We start from the raw sequence: 21602 nt of genomic DNA on the forward strand, positions 1-21602 counted from the left end.
GAAAGAGCTGAGTGTGCTCTATTCTGACATGTTTACTGATAAACTCAGAAAATTTACTAAGGGAAACATAAAACTAGAGTTGATGCCCGGAGCACAATCATATTTATAAGGAAGGTTCAACATTGCAAAACAAAGTTGGTTTAGAATTCAATAGGCTCATCAAAGAAGGCCTGCTGGAGCCTATTGATTATAGTCCTTACAGATTTCTGATCACTCTGGTTTAAAAAAGGGATGGTTCTATTAGAATATGTGGGGATTACAAGTCAACAACACTCATTTGAAGATGGACCATCATCCTCTACCCAGAACCAAGGATATTATTATTATTATTATTTTTTTTTTTTACAAGTTGCTTTACATCACACCGACACAGGTAGATCTTATGGCGACGATGGGACAGGAAAGGGCTAGGAGTGGGAAGGAAGCAGCCATGGCCATAATTAAGGTACAACCTGCCTGGTGTGAAACTGGGAAAACACGGAAAACCATCTTCAGGGCTGCCGACAGTGGGGTTCGAACACACTATCTCCCGAATACCGGATACTGGCCACACTTAAGCGACTGCAGCTATTGGGCTCGGTAGGATTTATTTCAAGTGATAGGAGGAAATAAATATTATGGCAAGTTTGATTTACCCCAAGCTTATTAACAACGTGAATTAGATGGGGCGTCAAGAGATTTAGTGACAATAACAACGCAAAAGGGATGTTTATCATTATACTAGACCACCATTTAATGTAACTAATGCGCTTTCTAAATTCCAGAAAATAATTGATGGTCATTTGAAGAGATTGCAGGGGTAATAGCTTTAATAGACTAGGTATGTATTGATGCTAATTCATTGCCTGATTTAAAGAAATGAGTTATACAGGTCCTTGATAGACTGTGCAATGCAGGTGTTACTTTATCTGTTAAGAAGTGTGCAATTGGCTGTAAGTCACTAGAATACCTTGGTTTCCAAATTGATTCTAAGGGCTTACATACTGCTGATAAGGAGTTTAAGGCTATTACTGAGGCCTGTCTTCCTAAGAAGGCTTTTTAGGATTCACAAATTATTTGAGTAGGTTTTTACCATCCGTCACTTCTGTTTTGCAACTTTTATATTAGTTGTTCAAAAAAGGAACACATTGGAATTGGGATATGTCATGCGATGTAGCATTCGCTAACATTAAGGATATTAATCAACATCATCTTATTTCCAAGTACTGGGCCATATTCCCCGTTACAGTCTTGTATTTTCCCTCCATCTCTTCATTAGACATCGAACAGATCTTTTTCTTCTGGATTGGTATCGAAGAATCCCTTTTGGCAATCTACCAGTTTCCATCCCTTGTATATGACATTTCCATCTTTCCTGATAACTGTAGATGTAGTCAGTTATTGGTTGTACATTCAGTTCTTTTAGCACCTCTTCATTCCTTTTAATGTCCCATTTTTTATACCCTGTTGTACGACACATGAATGTCATTTCTTGTGCTGTAATTCGAGACAAGTCTTGAGATCTTAGTGTCCATGCCTCACATCCATAGCAAAGTGTTGGTTTAGCTAGGGTATTATAAAGGTGCAATTGAGTATGTTTCTGAACAAGTGATGGTTTCATGATGCTATTTATTATTCCTGTAGTTTTTGTGAACTTATTAATTATTAATTTTAATTTTCTAATTTTTGCTGGTATATCTAATTCTGATTTGTATGATAAGTTGTACCCGAGATAACTGAACACATTTACTCTTTCCAATATTGTATTATCCAAACATATTTTACTAGGAATTGGTTCTCTTCCCTTGAAGGCCATTATTTTTTCTTTTCTGTTGAAATAATCATATGAAAATCTGAGGAGAATTTTTTAGATTGAAAAATGATCTTTGTAGGTCATCTTCTGTCATAGCCAGCAATGCAACATCAGCATGTAATATGGCGTCCAGATGTTGAGGCATCTATTTATTGATATTGATCCATGGTGTCCTTGTTTCCAAGTTTCCATTATTGCATACATATACCTATGTATATTATAAAAAGTAGAGGGGAGAGTCCGCAGCCTTGTCTTACGCCACCATTTATTGATTTCCATTTGGTCTGGTTCTTGTTCAGTTTTACAGAAATGAGGTTGGATTTGTAGATATTGTAGATATTGTTAATAATCTGTCAAGAGACATTGTCTTGTTTTATAATTTCAAGCAGTTTGTGTCTGTTTACTTGGTCAAAGGCCTTTGTAAAGTCCACAAATGCAATGTGTGTTTCCAAATTGAATTCTCTACGTTTTTCTATTAATATCTTCATAGTGAAATATGCATCATGCAGGAGCGCCCTTTATGAAAATCTTGTTGTTTATTCCCCAATTTCTCTTCATAATGTTGCTGCAACTTATCTTTAATGATATTTGCATATATTTTACAACCTGAGTTACAATGCTAATTCCTGTGTAATGTTCATGGTTCTTTTATGTTGCCTTTTTTATGAAGAGGGATAACTACTACTTTCCACCAACTTTCTGGTGGATTGTTTACATTCCAAATTTGATTTTAAAAGCTGAGGAATCTTTGTTCGAAAATTTGACTTGAATATTTGAACAGTTCAGCATGTATTGCATCTTCCCCGGGGGCTTTACCATTCCTTAGTTTCTTCAAAGTTTGGTCAAGCTCTTCTAATGTTATAGATTCCAATGTATTGTTGTTAGATATTAGCAAAGTTAACACTTAATTTTTTGAACTTATCCAGAGTATTTGAAAATAATTTAAGCCAGTCATTTGGTGGTATTGTTTTAAGTTTTTACCTCTTCCTTAACTTCCTTGTTAAGACCAATAGGTCTCTGGGGCTTTATAACCCCAAATTTCTGATCTGTTTAGTGGTCAATAGGTTTGACTGTGGATTGGGAGCAATTATTTCACAGAAATATATGGAATTGAAAAGCCATTAGCTTTTGCTAGTTGCACTCTGTGTAAGGAAGAGGGGGGGTACTCTCAGCTGCATTCATTTTTGCTGTTAATTTTTTTATTTATACGGGCGCAAATAGATAATAGATAATGACAAATATCCCTTACTTGCAATTTTGGAGCTAAAAATAGTGTACTAGTGTATGCTGCTAATGGTTGCAGCATTGGGCATTGTACATGTCAAATTACAATTATGATTGTGAATGGATTAGTACAAATAAAAATTTTGCAGACTGGTTGTCTCGTGCTCCGTTTCCCAGTTGTAGTCAAATTTATGATGACACTCACCTTGATCTCCACTACGTTTTTGAAGAAAATGAAGAATTACTTTTAACATATAAAGATGTTTTGAAATCATACGAGGAAAGATAAGTTCATTCAAAAAAATAATGACTTACCATAAGATTATGGTTCATGTTTGTGGGTTACTGTTGTCACTTCCTAGTTCGTGAACCATGGGCAATGGCTGAATGGCCTAGTAAGTGGTCCTGAGAGTCGGGATTCCAGTTGCTATGGAATGGGAGTGGGCATCTCGGACATATTCTGAGTCGTGGCCCTCCTTGTGTTCAGGCGGCTAGGACTATACAATTCACCGGTGGTCCAAGACCCGTTAGAGGAGAGATCCTCACTTGGACTATGTGCAAGTAGGGTAGCATCCTGTTTCATGAATTTACCGAGCTCAGAACATTTTAAGCAAGCCTCGGACCTATGGGAGTAACGGAGTCCCACTCCCATTTGACAGGCGAGGGACTCCTTGGAAACAACTTGGCAAACGAAATGGAATTCGATGGGGAGCTATCAATATTAATGGGGCTTATGGAAGAAAGAAAGTAGAACTGGCTGAGTCAGCAAAGAGGATGCATCTGGATGTGCTAGGAGTAAGTGATATTCGGGTAAGGGGAGATAACGAGGAAGAGATAGGAGATTATAAAGTGTACTTGACGGGTGTTAGAAAGGGAAGGGCAGAGACTGGAGTAGGGCTCTTTATCAGCAATACCATTGCACGCAACATAATTTCTGTTAGGCACGTAAATAAGCGAATGATGTGGGTAGATTTGTCAGTTGTAGGAATTAGGACTAGAATAGTGTCCGTGTATTCACCATGTGACGGTGCAGATGAGAATGAAGTTTGACAAGTTTTATGAAGCTCTGAGTGACATCGTGGTCAGGATCAACAGCAAGGATGGAATAGTGCTAATGGGCGATTTCAATGTGAGAGTTGGGAATAGAACTGAAGGATACGAGAGGGTGATTGGTAAATGTGGGGAAGATATGGAAGCTAATTGCAATGGGAAGCGTTTGCTGGACTTCTGTGCTAGTATGGGTTTAGCTGTTACGAATACATTCTTCTAGCATAAGGCTATTCACTGCTATACATGGGAGGCTAGGGGTAGCAGATCCATAATAGACTATATCTTAACAGACTTCGAATTCAAGAAATCTGTTAGGAATGTACGAGTTTTCCGCGGATTTTTCGATGATACAGACCACTATCTGATCTGTAGTGAACTAAGTATCTCTAGGCCTAGGGTAGAGAAAGTGAAATCTGTGTGCAAACGAATAAGGGTAGAAAATCTCCAGGACGAGGAAATTGGACAGAAGTACATGGATATGATTAGTGAGAAGTTTCAAACAATAGACAGTAAGCAGGTTCAGGATATAGAGAGTGAATGGGTGTCATACAGGGATGCTGTAGTAGAAACAGCAAGGGAATGCCTAGCAACAACTGTGTGTAAAGATGGGAAAAGGTGAACATCTTGGTGCAATAATGAAGTGAGAGCAGCTTGTAAACGTAAAAAGAAGGTTTATCAGAAATGGCTCCAAACAAGGGCCAAGGCAGACAGGGATTTGTACGTAGATGAAAGAAACAGAGCGAAACAAATAGTTGTTGAATCCAAAGAGAAGTCGTGGGAAGATTTTGGTAACAACCTGGAAAGGGTAGGTCAAGCAGCAGGGAAACCTTTCTGGACTGTAATAAAGAATCTTAGGAAGGGAGGGAAAAAGGAAATGAACAGTGTTTTGAGTAATTCAGGTGAACTCATAATAGATCCCGGGGAATCACTGGAGAGGTGGAGGGAATATTTTGAACATCTTCTCAATGTAAAAGGAAATCATTCTGGTGGTGTTGCAAACAGCCAAGCTCATGGGGAGGAGGAAAATGATGTTGGTGAAATTATGCTTGAGGAAGTGGAAAGGATGGTAGATAAACTCCATTGTCATAAAGCAGCAGGAATAGATGAAATTAGACCTGAAATGGTGAAGTATAGTGGGAAGGCAGGGATGAAATGGCTTCATAGAGAAGTAAAATTAGCATGGAGTGTTGGTAAGGTACCTTCAGATTGGAAAAAAGCAGTAATTGCACCTATCTATAAGCAACGGAACAGGAAGGATTGCAACAACTATCGAGGTATCTCACTGATTAATATACCAGGCAAAGTATTCACTGGCATCTTGGAAGGGAGGGTGCGATCAGTCGTTGAGAGGAAGTTGGATGAAAACCAGTGTGGTTTCAGACCACAGAGAGGCTGTCAGAATCAGATTTTCAGTATGTGCCAGGTAATTGAAAAATGCTACGAGAGGAATAGGCAGTTGTGTTTATGTTTCATAGATCTAGAGAAAGCATATGACAGGGTACCGAGGGAAAAGATGTTCGCCATATTGGGGGACTATGGAATTAAAGGTAGATTATTAAAAGCAATCAAAGGTATTTATGTTGACAATTGGGCTTCAGTGAGAATTGATGGTAGAATGAGTTCTTGCTTCAGGGTACTTACAGGGGTTAGACAAGGTTGTAATCTTTCACCTTTGCTGTTCATAGTTTACATGGATCATCTGCTGAAAGGTATAAAATGGCAGGGAGGGATTCAGTTAGGTGGAAATGTAGTAAGCAGTCTGGCCTATGCTGATGACTTGGTCTTAATGACAGATTGTGCCGAAAGTCTGCAGTGTAATATCTTGGAACTTGAAAATAGGTGCAATGAGTATGGTATGAAAATTAGCCTCTCGAAGACTAAATTGATATTAGGCATAGATATCAAGGATAATTTAATAAAAAACCACCTATTCAATACTTTCCACGTTTAATGTGGTTATTATCTACATGATTTTATGTAGACTTATTTGGTCAGGTACATGTTTCACCCATTGATGTCAGTGGGTAAGAAATTCAACAGAATTGAATGTCAGATTGGTGAAACAAAGCTAGAACAGGTCGATAATTTGAAGTATTTAGGTTGTGTGTTCTCCCAGGATGGTAATATAGTAAGTGAGATTGAATCAAGGTGTCGTAAAGCTAATGCAGTGAGCTCACAGTTGCGATCAACAGTATTCTGTAAGAAGGAAGTCAGCTTGCAGACGAAACTATCTTTACATCGGTCTGTTTTCAGACCAACTTTGCTTTACGGGAGTGAAAGCTGGGTGGACTCAGGATATCTTATTCATAAGTTAGAAGTAACAGACATGAAAGTAGCAAGAATGATTGCTGGTACAAACAGGTGGGAACAACGGCAGGAGGATACTCGGAATGAGGAGATAAAGGCTAATTTAGGAATGAACTCGATGGATGAAGCTGTACGCATAAACCGGCTTCGGTGGTGGGGTCATGTGAGGCGAATGGAGGAGGATAGGTTACCTAGGAGAATAATGGACTCTGCTATGGAGGGTAAGAGAAGTAGAGGTAGACCAAGATGACGATGGTTAGACTCAGTTTCGAACGATTTAAATATAAGAGGTATTGAACTAAATGAGGCCACAACACTAGTTGCAAATCGAGGATTGTGGCGACGTTTAGTAAATTCACAGAGGCTTGCAGACTGAACACTGAAAGGCATAACAGTCTATAATGAAAATGAAATGAAATGTCGTATAGCTTTTAGTGCCGGGATATCCCAGGACGGGTTCGGCTCATCAGATGCAGATCTTTCTATTTGACGCCCGTAGGTGACCTGCGTGTAGTGATGAGGATGAAATGATGATGAAGGCAATACATACACCCAGCCCCCGGGCCGTAGGAATTAACCAATTAAGGTTAAAATCCCCGACCCGGCCGGGAATCGAACCCGAGACCCTATGAACCGAAGGCCAGTACGCTGACCGTTCAGCCAATGAGTCGGACACAGTCTATAATGATAATATATGTATGTATGTATGTACCATAAGATTGGGTGTCCTTTAAAACCAGATGATGACTTATTACCATATTTTAGAATAAAAGATGAGCTGCATGCTGAAAAAGAAATATTATTTTGGGGGTATAGGGTTATAATACCTTCCACTTTAAGAGATATGGGAATTTGTAAGTACAGCTTTAGCTCACTCGTATGTATGGTGGCCAAAGTCAGACTCTGCAATTGAGAGAGTGGTAAAAAATTGTGATTCATGTAATGCCAATTGTGATAACCCTCCTAAGTGTTCCCTGGTGTCATGGGAATGGCCACAACGATTATGGCAGAGAATTCACAGTGATTATCTCGGACCTTTCCTTGGACAATATTTCTTGGTGGTGATCGACAGTCATTTGAAGTGGGTAGAGTTATTCCAGACCTGGTTAATGACAGCTTTGACTATCATTATGTTACTGCATCAAGAATTTGCCAGATTTGGTCTACCAGAAATTCTACCAGAAGACAATTACTCTGTGTCTGAAGGTGCTGAATTTCAATTTTTTTTAATTAATGGAGTAATTTTCAATAGTGGCACACCAATTTCTCCAAAAACTAATGATGTGGCTGGAAATTCTGTGAAGACTGCAGTACTTTTTTATCTGTCTGTAAGCAAAGGCCATAGCAAAATGTAGCTCTCACCAAAGTCTCAGTATGTAAGCTGCTGTTGTATAGGTAGTGCTGAGTAATGAAATTCAGAGTATGGCTTGTGTGTTATGCAAAGTATTACTCATATGGCCACTTCCTGGCCCAGTGTGGAATACTGCCTCACTCCTCATCTTGTCTAGTATGCCTCATTTTGGCACTGTCAGAGGTTTTTGCAGTTTCCCTATAACTCTGGTGGTGCTATAAGAGGATCCAACCAGCCTCTAGACTGATGACATCACAGATATACTTACAATCATGACATTCAGAACCTTGATAACCAGGACTACAGGAACATGCTTGAAATCGTCCTTTTGATAGACATATTTCATATTTTTCACAATTATCAGTCCCAGTAAGTGTGGCACAGTTCTCTGAACAGTCACTCATGAAAAATCCTTCTTCACAATCTGTAAGAAAGACAAATGAGAAAAATACATCAGCTTCAAGAAACATCCAAAACTCTGTTGCTTATACAGGATTTTTATTTTAAAGATGTGTAAGGTTAGCATAATGCTAGTTGTATGATGGCCTCACCAAGTGTAGCTGCTATAGCAAAGATACCTGCAGCCTTAGACTGACAGCTGATCAGGATGATGAGATGTAAGACTGATAAATGAAGTCACCTTATTGACTTTGAAAAGAATTTAGTGTCACTGCCATTGCTTTATTATAACACAGTAAAACCTCAATTACCTGTTCTAATGCTCCTGAAGGGGTGAATGGTTAATCAAAAGAAACAGATAACCTGTATTACTAATTTTAATGGACTTTAAAGTACATAAAAAACAAACCATATAACCAAAAAAAAAAAAAAAAATCCATATCATCCTCTTGCTCCAAGAATTCCATTGAAGCTTCACCCAACTCCCGTACATTCTGAAGTGGTACCCAATTGTTTGTGATGCACTCTTCTTCCCTATCCCCCTCACTTTCCCTTGTCACTTCACAGCTGACTGCCAAGTTCCCGTTTGCACTTTAAGTTACTATTTCGTCATCAGTTAAAATGTGATGCCCAAGCAATACGTCATCAGTAAGAAGCCACTCCTTAATGTTACTTCATCCATTTCTCAAAACTAATGTTTATTTTCAATAGTCTTCAGGATATCTTTGATTACGAGTCCTTCATTTTCGTCTTCATTAGTGAACCCATGAAAATCATTGTCGAGCTCTTCGACATCAACATACAATTTTCTCCACAATTGGGTGATGTTCTGAGTGGTTACTAGATCCCATGATTTCTGGGCAAGATAAAGTGGTTCTTTTAGATTTTTCCAGAATAGACATTTCTTTGGAAAGTAAGAGGCCTAGAATTTCCTGTTTATAATGTGTCTTAAAGGTTGTGATGATGCCTTGGTTCATTGGCTAAATTAATGATGCTACATTAGATGGCAAATAGGAAACAAAATGTTTTCTTACTCTGATTTCAACTCTGTATCAACAGGATGAGACGGTGCATTATCAAGGAAAAGGACAGCCTTTGATAGCAAGCTTTCGGATGTCAAGAAATCTCAAACCTGCGGAACAAACTTATTATGGAACCAAGTCCTGGAAATACTGCGTACCGTCTATGCAGATTTGTTATGATAATAATGTCTGGCTCCATGGCTAAATTGTTAGCATACTGGCCTTTGGTCAGAGGGGTCCTGGGTTTGATTCCTGGCAGAGTCAGGAATTTTTGCCATAATTGTTTAATTTCACTGGCATGGAGGCATGGAGGCTGGGTGTATGTGTCGTCTTCATCATCATTTCATCCTCATCACAATGCGCAGGTCGCCTATGGAAGTCAACTCAAAAAACCTGCACCTGGCAAGCTGAACTTGTCCTCGGACACTCCTGGCACTGAAAGCTATACACCATTTCATTTCATGGCGATAATCATCACTGTTCCTTTGAAAGAATGTGGATTTTTTGCTTTACCAAAAACACTGTTAATAAACTTAACCATGATAGGTTAATATTGTGTTTGGTCCGTATTGACTGGTCTGAATGTACAATATAACTATTATAAATAGTTATATTGTACATTACCAAAAACAGTTAATTTTAATTTATAGTCACCACTAGCATCTGCAAAGCACAAGATGGTAATCAACTCTTTACTAGATTAGTGACCAGGAGCTGATTTCTCTTCAGCAGCTGCTAGTGTTTTCCTGGGTAAGCACTTCCAATCAAGTCCAGTTTCATCTGCATTGTACATTGACTTGGAATGAAATTGTGTCTCTCGATTATGTGCTTAAACTCGTATCTAAAGTTTTCTGCAGCACTGCTGTCTCCACTTAGTTTTTCTTCTTCGATGTTTAATTCTTCATTAGGTACCACACTGTTGTCATACCAACACCGAATTCTGATGCTAAATTTGAGACTAGTTCATCCTTCTTCAACCATTCAATTATTTCCTATGGTTAAAACTACACATTTTCTCTTTGTTATATATTTTAAACTCAACTTTTCTGAGCTGTTAGAATAGAAAATAAATATTCAGCTTTATCAGTCACACTCACCTTTCCTTCCTTTGCACTACAGGATGTAGCCTACCTGTCTATAAATAGCAGAAGTTGACTATGATGGACTGCTAGGCTGGTTTCTGATTCCTACGCATTATGAAAAATTCATGATACATTAGTCTATGCAGTGAAAATATTTAACCTTGACAGAGAACGAGATGCAAGATACGTACTCGGAGATGTTACACACTATCAAAATAAGTTGTAGGTATCATTCTGAAGTAGAAACGACCAGCATACTGTACTCTACACCCCGTGAGTTGGGAGAGGGAACATTACATTATTCGTCAATAATGGAATGGATAATAAAGTCTGTGACAAATTCAAATAGCGTCCCTCTCTTTTGTAACAGTTAAAACTTAAATAATTTTATACAACATAAAATTACATAGTAAAGAATGTATGAAATCATGTCTTCAATGCCAACTGACAGTCTAGGCACGTGTACATAGAGTACTTATGTTATGATCATGGACTCATGAGTTGGAGAGTCAATGTACAATCGCTCCAAAACAGAATACCTATCAAGATGTCTTGACATCAAGAGCCAGGCTGAGTGGCTCAGATGATTAAGGCGATGGCTTTGTGACCCCGACTTGGCAGGTTTGATCCTGGCTCAGTCTAGTCGTATTCGAAGGTGCTCAAATACGACAGCCTTGTGTCGGTAGATTTATTGGCACATAAAAGAACTCCTGCGAGACAAAATTTCGGCACCTCGGTGTCTCCGAAAATTGTCAAAGTAGTTAGTGGGATGTGTAACCATTATTATTATTATTTTTATTATTATTATTATTGTACCGGGAGGTACACCTCTACGCCGCACATTTAAATATTGCGCCTAGAAGAACTCCTCTACAGGAGAAACAGTGAACTTGAAACTGGACCAACTTAAACTGTTACTCAGAAGATGTCACTACAGTAATTTGACGTAATTTTGTTATTTTGAAGTTTCCTGAACTGTGTGAATTGCTACTTGTTTTTGTTTACTATTTATCAAGAAGTTTGGACATTCTCTCATAGATGTCACTGCTAAAAAATTATGACCATGCACCCTGGTGCGAAGTGAAATTTTTTTTTGAAGAAGTTTTTTATTCATAAGTTTTGTCTTTACTAAATTTCGTTCATTCATTTTTGGGTTGGCAATATTTATCTTTTCTTTCTGCCAGTTTTGAATTTAGCCAATCGAGAACTTCTGTAATTAAGTTTCAGCCGATCCCGTATTTCTTTTCCAATTTTGAATGTAACTTTTGTATGGACCAATAAAGAGAGAGGGTGTGGCTGGTTTATTCATGAAAGGACTCGAACTTTCCCTGAGGGTTTATAAACTGTGGATTTTCACGTCTCTTGGCCAATTGATCGTCAGCTTACTAAGTGTGTGTGTCAAAGCAGGAGGCAGGAGGCGCCTCTTTCACCCGGCAGCAGTACACTGTCAAGGTATGGCCACTTAACATCTTTATTTCTTGCTAGCTCTGCAGTTTAACCCGTGGGAGAGGTCCGAAGCCTTAACTATGTAACCTATTTTTCTGAAATTATAACTTCTGCCAGCCTATGTAATAACTTCATTAACCTTTAACTGTAAATCGGGGATAGAGAGTGACGTACCCTCTCGGGCTCCCCTTCATATTGGTTTGAGGTGACTACATTTTGTATTAGTTTTCTTCCCTTCAGTAATGTCTTAATTTATACTTATACGAGTCACCTCAGTAGTTTGGGAATAACCCCTGTGTCATCGGCCTAGTGCCCCTTAGGTTTCTAGAATGCATTTTTAGAAGTGCAAGTACTCGCCTCCATTCACTTTTGTGTTTCGGGCCATTTACTTAACCTGTTTCTTTCCGCAACGGCCCAATAGGTTGGGTACTAGATAGCCCTCTTTCAAATTCGTAAGTTGTGCCTTGACGGCAAGTGATTGTAATTTTCTGATATCACCTTGCATAGGCTTCCAAAAACTGAGAGCACATCTGCTCTTTTCTAGTGTTGTAAAAGTGCCTCGGGGAGGCTTGATATTGTGTGTTGGGAGCAAGCGCTCCAGGTATTTTGGGGATTTCTTCCCTTTTGTAAATTTATGCCCTTCTGTAAAGTTTGAGCTGGAAGTTCAAAAATTGTAAAACTAGGGGCTTGTAGCCCAAGTGTGTTTTGAAATCTTGGATTTTTCTAAGTCTTGTTTCTAAACTGCTATGTCATTGTTATCTCACTAAGTGAGAATCTGTTAACTTGGGTTTTTTTTTGAAAATATAACCTTCCATTTCAGTTTAAATTCTTTCTTGACATAGCAGTTAGACCCATTCACCCTGGCAACTTCTTTCACCTCTGCTGGTCCACGGGTAACCCCATAACAATTATTATTATACCACGTTAAGTCTTGTTGCATTTGACACTGAACTTGGCCTTCTTTAGAGCCCAAATTTCCCTCATTCTTTGTAAGTGGGCCTGCTTACGCTCCTCTGTCCAAGGGGCACCGTGTCTTCTCTTCGGTTGCTCGTCTCGGTTTAGCCCATTCGTCAATATTTTCTTGCGGAAGAGATCTCTGTTAAGGGCGTCTTCAGCTGAGATATGTAGCATTTGCAGGTCTTCTTTGGTATTTCTAAACCAGGGAATTGTGGTTTTGGGGTTTGAATCAAAAAAGTGAAAGATTGATTTAGTTAACTTTCTTCCGTCCATTCTTTTCAGATGACCGTAAAATCGTGCCCGTCTTTTTCTGATTGTGACGGTAATTTTCTCTATTTTGCTGTAGACTTCCTTGTTGGATCTCTTTTGATGGATTCCATTTCTGTACTTTGATCCCAAGATTCTTCTCGCAATTTTGCGTTCTCTTTTCTGCAGTTCTTCAAGGAGTCCTTTGTTGGCATTTAGAGACAGGGTTTTGGCTGCATATAGAACTACTGGCTTCAGAACTGTTTCATAATGACGTATCTTGGTGTTTTGGGACAGGCATTTTTTGTTGTAGATTGTGCGGGATGTTTGGTGGGCTATTTCCAGTTTGCGTACTCGCTCCTGAGGTGCTTCTTTGTCCAGTCCATTTTTCATGATGATCTCACCCAGGTATTTGAATTTGTCTACTCAGGTGATGTCCCGGTATTTTGTATGGAGTTTTGGTGGAGCCTCTTTGATGTTAGTCATTACTTCTGTTTTCTCAAATGATATCTGCAAACCAGTTTGTTCGGCAATTTCCTTTAAAATTTCAACTTGAGCTCTAGCGGTTTCTATGTCGTTTGAAAGAACAGCAATATCATCGGCAAATGCTAAGCAGTCTGTTGCGATCCCCTTGGATTTGGTTCCTATTCTCAATGGACTGTAGTTGGTTTCCTGTAATCTCACCCGCCAGGTTCTGATGATCTTTTCAAGAACACAGTTGAAGAGTATCGGGGATAGCCCATCACCTTGTCGGACTCCTGTTTTGATGTCAAAGGAATGCGAGAGACATCCGTGGAACTTCACCTTGGATTTTGTATCGGTCAGGGTGGCTCTAATTAATGCCAGCAGTTTCAAATCAACTCCAAATTCATTTAAGATGTTTAGCAGGACTTCCCGGTCAATGGAGTCGTACGCTTTCTTAAAGTCCACAAAGACAGACACATACTGCTTGGACCTTAGTGTACAATATCTGATGATCGTTTTGAGATTTTGGACCTGTTCAGCTGTTGAGCGACCTTTTCTGAACCCTCCTTGGTATTCACCTATTCGATGTTCGATTTGTGCTTCCAAACGCTCCAGGATGGCAACTGATAGAATTTTGTAAGTCACGGGTAGCAAAGATATTCCTCTGTAGTTGTTGACGTTCTTAATGCTGCCTTTTTTGTGTAATGGATGGATCAAAGCTATTTTCCAATCTTCGAATAGGGTCCCCTTGTTCCAAATTTCTTCTATTTGCTTTTGCAAGATATCAAGTGATTCCTCTGGGGCATATTTCCATAGTTCTGCTACTACTGAGTCTTCCCTCGGCGCTTTGTTATTTTTGAGACGGGCAATGTGGCGCTTGATTTCATCTCTGTCAGGTGGTCTGGAATCTGGGTACCTGAGTAAGGGTTCCTTGGTCTCAATGGCACTTTGCGGTTTAGAGCAATTAAGTAAATTCTTGAAGTAATCTGCCAGAATGCTGCAATTTTCTTCGTTTAACGTCGCCAGTGTGCCATCCTTTCGCTCAAAGCATAGAGATGGTGGTTTATAGTCAGTGAGTTTGCGTTTAAAGGCTCTGTAGTACTCTCTGCTTTCATTCTTCCTAAAGTTTTGTTCTATCTTTTCAATGAGAGATTTTTCATATTTACGTTTCTCAGTTCTGAATACCCTAGCTGCTTGGGCAGGTTGGGTTTTGTAGGTTTCCCAATCATTTTCTGATTTCGTAGAGTAGTACTGTTTCCACCCATTGAGTCTTTCTTGGAGGACTGATTCGCAGGTACTATTCCACCAGGCATGCTTTTTGCTTCTCTTGATTTCTGCAACATCTTTGGTGGCCTCAACAAGGAGACTTTTGGCGTTGTTAAAGTTGCAGTCATTTGGTCTAGCCTTCTCCTGGAACTCCTCGATCCTTTGCCGAAGTTTATCATTGTCGAAGCGTGTGATCTGTTTGGTTGTCTTAATTGTGTTTGTGGGAATTGGTTTGAATTTGATAAGAGACATATAATGATCTGAGACCACAATGATGCCTTTCTTTACCTTGATATTATTATTATTATTATTATTATTATTATTATTATTATTATTATTAAGAGTTCGCTCATTCAGTTCTGGAGCAACTGCATAATGCTCTTAAAAAAAGTAAGATTACTTTTTCAGGTGACGGATGATCCACAAGGCGGTTAATCAAGGGACGGGTAATTGAGGCTTTACTGTACATTTATTTTGGCAGTGTGGTTTCTGTATGAATATTTTTCATATAGTACTGCTTAAAAAGTGATATTTACATTAGAATGTGTTTTCATTGAGGAGTGCCATGCAAAACACCTACTGCATTCATCTGTCAAGGAGTGCTGGTTTGAATTCATTTGCAGAATTCCTGGAATCAGTCTTTCAAATAAGAATAAAAACTTAAAATACGAGTAGTAAAGAACTTCCTCATTACTGTTCTGTTCTTAACAAACAAGAAAAGTTGTAGTGTGGTAACACAGGAAAAACTATCTGAAGTTTTTGGAAAGAATACCCACTAAGTCTCTGTTGGCTGCTAGGTCCTCTGATTTAAATCTCTGTAATTATTACATGTGGAGGATGTTGAAAGGAAAATGTATTCCAAAAACCTTCATACAAGAGAAGAAATACAGGAGAACATTAGTTAAGTTTTGATAAATGACTGAAGACCTGTTGAGGAATTGGAAGACATGTTTCAGAGCTGAGGACTGTCACTTAAGCATCTCCTTTAATTCCAGGTGAGATTTCAATGTCATAGTTTCAGCATAAATTGCTTTCTATGACTGATATTTGACACAGAGTTGCACGCAAATATGATGCACATTTTACTAGCTAACAGAAGAGTGTCGATGCAGCAACTTGCCGTGGCTTGAGTGGTACTTCTGCACAGATAAAATAAATAACCTGTATTTTTCAATCTCAGAATAAAGGAACATACATTTCCTGAAATATAAGAGCTCAATAATAAACATACCTTTTAATTAATTACAGTACTTATCAGTAGGGTTTGTTTCAGGGATCACTAAAGAAGAAAAAGAGAAATTCACTTCCATAGTGTAAAGGTTATCAGTATTCAAAATCAACTTTCAACCTATTAAGTCATGTTATATGTACATAATACATGTTGAAGAGATTTTAAGTACAGAACAAAAATGGCCAACCAGACACCAGCGGGATCCAAATCTACAACCTCCTGATTTTGCGTCAGTTGCTCTATCAATTGATTTACAGTGACTTGGGTCATATTTGTTTTATTGAAAAGGATCTAATGTACAAGTCTGGCACTACTGCCATTATACTGCAGAGTGCGTGCAAGTTGCCCATTGTTGGCCAAGTCAATGAATATTGAATTTTCACGACCATATTGTAATCAAAATTGACTTTCAACCTATTAGGTCGTGTTATACATACATAGTATGTGTTGAAGAAATGTTAAGTACAGAACCAAAATGGACAACTGGATATCGGTGGGATTTGATCCCGAAACCTCACAATTTCGCTATTAGCTATCATCCTCGGAGGCCTGGGTTCGATTCCCAGTACTGACAGAGGGCAGGAGAGCTGGTGAGAAGTGGGTAGGTGCTGGGGGCACTGCCTGTAAAGAGCCACACCACCTCAGGGAATGTGAATACATGAGTTAACTTTTATTTTATTTAAGAGGAGTATTATATCTACTGAGAAGGATAGTATTAACTTGTTAGTAGGACAAGGTGCAGAAAAGTTGTCTTAATAGTTTTTACAAGTGATCATTCTACTTCCTTATTTGCAACTAGCTGCTGTGTATCTGTTATTTTTCTGTAAATTGGAACAGTAATGTCATCTAGCAGAGATGAGTGGCAGCAGACATCACCCAGAGACAGATTACTCTTCAACCCAACCGCAATAGTCAATCAGTGCAATGTTGATAAGTTTTCAGGTCTTAAGGCACTGTAGGTCATCACCAGACCTAAAATGTTTATTTTAGATTCCTAAAATAGGTTCTAAAATGTGAAAAAATGAGTTCTAAAAAAAGTTTAGGCAGCTTCAGTTTTACGTATTTGAATAGGCATTTATCAATTAAAATACCATTTTTATTTTGCTAAATTTATAATAACTCTTTAGGGGAAAATATAAAACTAATTTCTATCATCTCTTTGCTACAAATGGCACAGAATATCATTTTACCATACGATTTGAAGTGGGGAAACTCCTGTAGCCTTTCAATTAAAGAAGACTTGGAAGCTGACATAGCAGGTCATGACACAGATCATGACTCATGACTCAGACTATTGGCATGTTTACTGCAGGATGTTCTTACGGACTCCAGAGAGTGTGGTTAACACCTTCCTGATTTTAATATTTTGTCTGAAAAGTATTTCAAAGAAGATACTGAAGATACTGAAAACAAGTCGGCAAATATTTTAGTTTTTCAGAATAATACGAGGCGTGTTTTTTAAGTAAGGTCCGTTTGAAAATAAGTACACAACGAAACATTATTTAAAAAAAGTAAAGTTATATTCAGAAAGTACATACTTCACTCTATTTTTCGACATAGTTGCCAAGTTTGTTGAAACACTTATCATAACTCGTAACCAATTTTAAAATACCCTCTTCATAGAAACTTGCCGTCTGCTCCGATAACCAAGAGTTCACTGCCATTTTCACATCGTCATCATCATTGTAATGGTTGTCACTGAGGTGATGTTTGAGGTGGAGGAACAGATGGTAATCGCTCAGCGCAAGATCAGGACTCTAGGGTGGGTGGTCTAAAACTTCCCAGCCAAAACTCTCCAATAAATCACGGGTCTGACATGCAGTGTGAGGTCTTGCATTGTCATGGAGAAGGACAATTCCCTTTGTCAGCATGCCGCGTCTTTTGTTTTGAATCACTCTGCGTAGCTTTCTCAGGGTTTGGCAGTATGCTTCTGCATTGATAGTGGTTCCTCGCTGCATGAAGTCGACCAACAAAACACCATGCCTATCCCAAAACACTGACACCATGATTTTACACTGGGACAGAGTCTGTTTGGCCTTCGACCTTTACAGACAAGTGTGTGTCTCCATTCCATGCTCTGTTGCTTCGATTCGGGCGTGATAAGCGAAACCCATGTTTCGTCTTCAGTTACTGTCTGACTCAAGAAGCCGTCACCTTCTTCATCATAACGAGTCAAGAACTTCATCGCACACTCAAATCTTTGGTTTTTGTGGTCCTCTGTTAGGAGTTTTGGGACCCAATGGGAGCATAGTTTCCTAAACTTTAGGTGTTCAGAAACAATGTTGTAAAGCACTGATCTCGACACGTCAGGAAATTCGTTTGAAAGACCCATTATTGTGAAGCACCTGTTCTCACGAATCTTTGCTTCAACTGAAGCCACCACAAATCGTCCGTAATCAAAGAAGGGCGACCGGAGCGTTCCTCATCATGGACGTTGTCATGGCTATCTTTGAATTGTCGTACCCATTTACGCACTTTGCTTTCACTCATAACAGTATCACCGTACACTTCGCAAATCTGTTGATGAATTTCTGCAGCAGACAGGTTCCTTGCTGACAAAAACCGTATCACTGACCGAACCTCACACGCGGTGGGCGAGTTGATAGTCTTAAACATTTTGAAAGCACAGAACAGAACTGTACAGGTTAGCTACAGAGGTGAAACTGAGCACAGTTGTTCCCGAAGCATGCCAGTACATGATGCATGCGCTCGTTGCGATATGTGCACGAACTACTAGTGTGTACAACAAAACGGACCTTACTTAAAAAACACACTTTCTATAAAGCATTTTTTAATTGATTTAGGCATAAAAAATAGGAATTATAGGATTATGAGCAAATGCAGTTCTAATGACAGTTTAAGAAATTAACCTTCTAAAACATGATACATGTAAATACAACTACATTTTAAGTTAACTCTTAAGAAGCAAAATAGGTTTTTGCTTAGAATCCGAGGTCTAGTCATCACAAATTGTTTTCTTATATTAGGTACCCAAGACCTTATCTTGTTTCTTAAACATTTTGACTTCCAGATGGGAAATTGAACCCATGCCCTTCCAAGTGAACCAAGCCTGCCTTTACCACCTTGGCTAGGCAACCACTAAAATATTAATAAATCACTATTCATATTTCAAGAGGTTTGACTGCTTGCCATAATGACTTTTTAGGGACCAGTTTTCTGGATATTGTTTATAGCAATCGGTCTCACCTGTTATGTTATCAAAAGATTCAGAGGAATTTGATTCCGGTATCTGAACTTGATACTGCAAAAGGTGACAAGCTGGCAGTCCCTCCTCGAATTTTCTTACCCAACGAGATACTCTAGTCTCACCTGTAAAAAGATTACAAGAGCTTGACATTTTCATACCAACAGACCAAATACTCTACACAATGAATATTTGTTGTTACTGGTCTCATTGCTGAAATCATTAAAAATGAACTATTCTTATCAATACAAATACAAGTGGAAATAAGATATGGCATGTAAGAATTCATTTAACCCTCTACAGGCATTGTGACACTGTGGAACATAACAGGTGTGGTGAGGTCTGGGGGATCACACATGTTTAAGGCTGAATAAGTTTTTCAGTTTCTGAAGAATGTCGTTAGATCAACTATACTGTGTTTAGTTATTGTTAATTCTAATCATTGGTCGGTCAGTCGGTTGGTCATGGTGATTTCGTAAATCTTCGGGTTATTAAAGGTGAATTTTGCATATCCGTTTCCTTTTTCTGAATGCTTATTCAAGAAACACAATACCAAGGTAGCCTTCTCTACAAACAACAACACGAAACATAGGTTCTTTAGTCATAATAAAGCTAATAAACTTAAAGATGACGAATTCCAGGAATCGGGTATTTATAAGCTGACTTGTGCTCAATGTAAAAAAACTTACGTGGGACAATCTGGAAGGAACTTCTCAATTAGATATCAAGAACATGTCAATGCTGAAAGATACAAAAGATTCTCTGCCATGGGATCCCATATGAAAGAGTCCAACCACAAATTCACCAATATAAAACAGGACCTTCAAATTATCTGTATGATTAATAAAGGTAATCTTATGAACAACCTGGAAAACATCCACATCGTTCTTGATAAATTGGAAAACGGTGAAGAGAATCTCAACGAAAACAACGAGCATAAAAACATCTTATATGAGAATATTAACAAATACTTAGAATGGGTAGACATGAAACAGACTAGACGAACAAGAGATATAATCAAACACGACATCGCAGAAGCACAGCCCAATCTCCCTCCTCCCTCACATGTTATTTTAGATGACGATGAAACTCTACTTCCCTTCTCTCCAGAGCTTTCCATGAACTGTCAAACTGTATCACATCGTTACTTCACCAGGTCGCGCTCAAAGACAGACCCTCTAGACAGCGCAGAATAAACATCTTTTCCAAACAAGAATGAAAGGCAAGATGACCTATTCTGACGACCTCCTTTTTTATCAAAGGAGTCTCCAAAGAACTTTTATTTGTGTTTATTGTCAATGTTTTTCTTTTCAGTTCTTTATTTATACAGCTGAAGAGGACCACTAAGTGGTCGAAACATGTCCTGTAAGTTTTAATTTTATTCAATTTTGCCTGAGGCATTAATAAAGTATCGATTAGGTGGTTATTTATACTTACTTCTTTTTCAAATTCTAATCATGGAGACTTACAATAATTGAAAATCTTCCACCTTTTTGATACTTTTTATTTGCTTTTTAGGAAATTAATCAATTATAAACAGTACATGTTTCGTTCTTATTTGAGAACATCTTCAGCTGTTGTTTAGCTTAGGTGAATCACTAAGTTTTTGAGTACATTATTTTCAGGTACATTGTTCCTTTTAAAAACTATTTGAATATAAATTAAATTAAAATTATGTTAAAACAATGTGGTGGTTAATGGGTTGATGAAATGAGATAGGATGAATACGTAGTTAGCCTACTTAAAAAAACTATCTATTCGTTAGAATAGTTGTTGAAAGTTTCAACTCTGTTACACTAAAAATATCTGTTTGTCTTCCAGTTAAAAGGTTTCTAAAATGATTGACTTCTTGACACTGTTCTAATTATTGTTGAATGTTCATTTTTTTCACTCCTTCCAGGTTGGCTGTTCTTACTTAATGTGCCTTAAATTGAGTCTAATGCGGAAATATGAAGCTGATTGCCGTTCACTTTTGAGAAGGGAGCTTCGTCTCAATTTCTTACTGTTGTTAAACTCCAACCTACTGTGACCCTGGAGGAGGTACGTTTGAAGCTACTTTGCGTCTTGTATAATAATATAGAGAGATTTGAGAATTTCCACCCAATCATTACAATTTTTAAATACTCTTGGCAATTAATTGTATTTTTAAAATTATGCAGTAAATGTTTCATCTCCTAGGAGACATATATAATATATATATAATAATATTATTATACAAGACGCAAAGCAGCTTCAAACGTACCTCCTCCAGGGTCACGGTAGAATTGAAGTTTAACAACAGTAAGAAATTGAAACAAAGCTTCCTTCTCAAAAAGTGAACGGCAATCAGCTTCATAGTTGTGCATTAGACTCAATTTAAGACACATTAAGTAAGCTCAAAATAAATAACAGCCAACCTGGAAGGAGTGAAAGACATAAACATTCAACAATAATTAGTATTAGAATTAACCACCACATTGTTTTAACATCATTTTAATTTAATTCATATTCAAATAGTTTTTAAGAGGAACAATGTACCTGAAAATAATGTACTCAAAACTTAGTGATTCACCTACGCTA

At 38.2% G+C, this 21602-nt stretch overlaps 1 protein-coding gene across 1 annotated transcript in view; it reads right to left on the reverse strand.

The window, feature by feature from the left end:
* LOC136874532 (receptor-type tyrosine-protein phosphatase kappa) overlaps positions 1–21602 on the reverse strand; it is a 381492-nt gene that overhangs the window by 348471 nt on the left and 11419 nt on the right. The window contains exons 3-4 of the mRNA XM_067148168.2: positions 19046–19168; positions 7993–8148 (exon numbers count right to left, since the gene is read on the reverse strand). Coding sequence (XP_067004269.2) covers positions 7993–8148; positions 19046–19168 — 279 coding nt within the window. The remainder of the gene's footprint in view (positions 1–7992; positions 8149–19045; positions 19169–21602) is intronic.

Source organism: Anabrus simplex, chromosome 5 (genome assembly GCF_040414725.1).
Source record: "Anabrus simplex isolate iqAnaSimp1 chromosome 5, ASM4041472v1, whole genome shotgun sequence".
Lineage (NCBI taxonomy): Eukaryota > Metazoa > Arthropoda > Insecta > Orthoptera > Tettigoniidae > Anabrus > Anabrus simplex.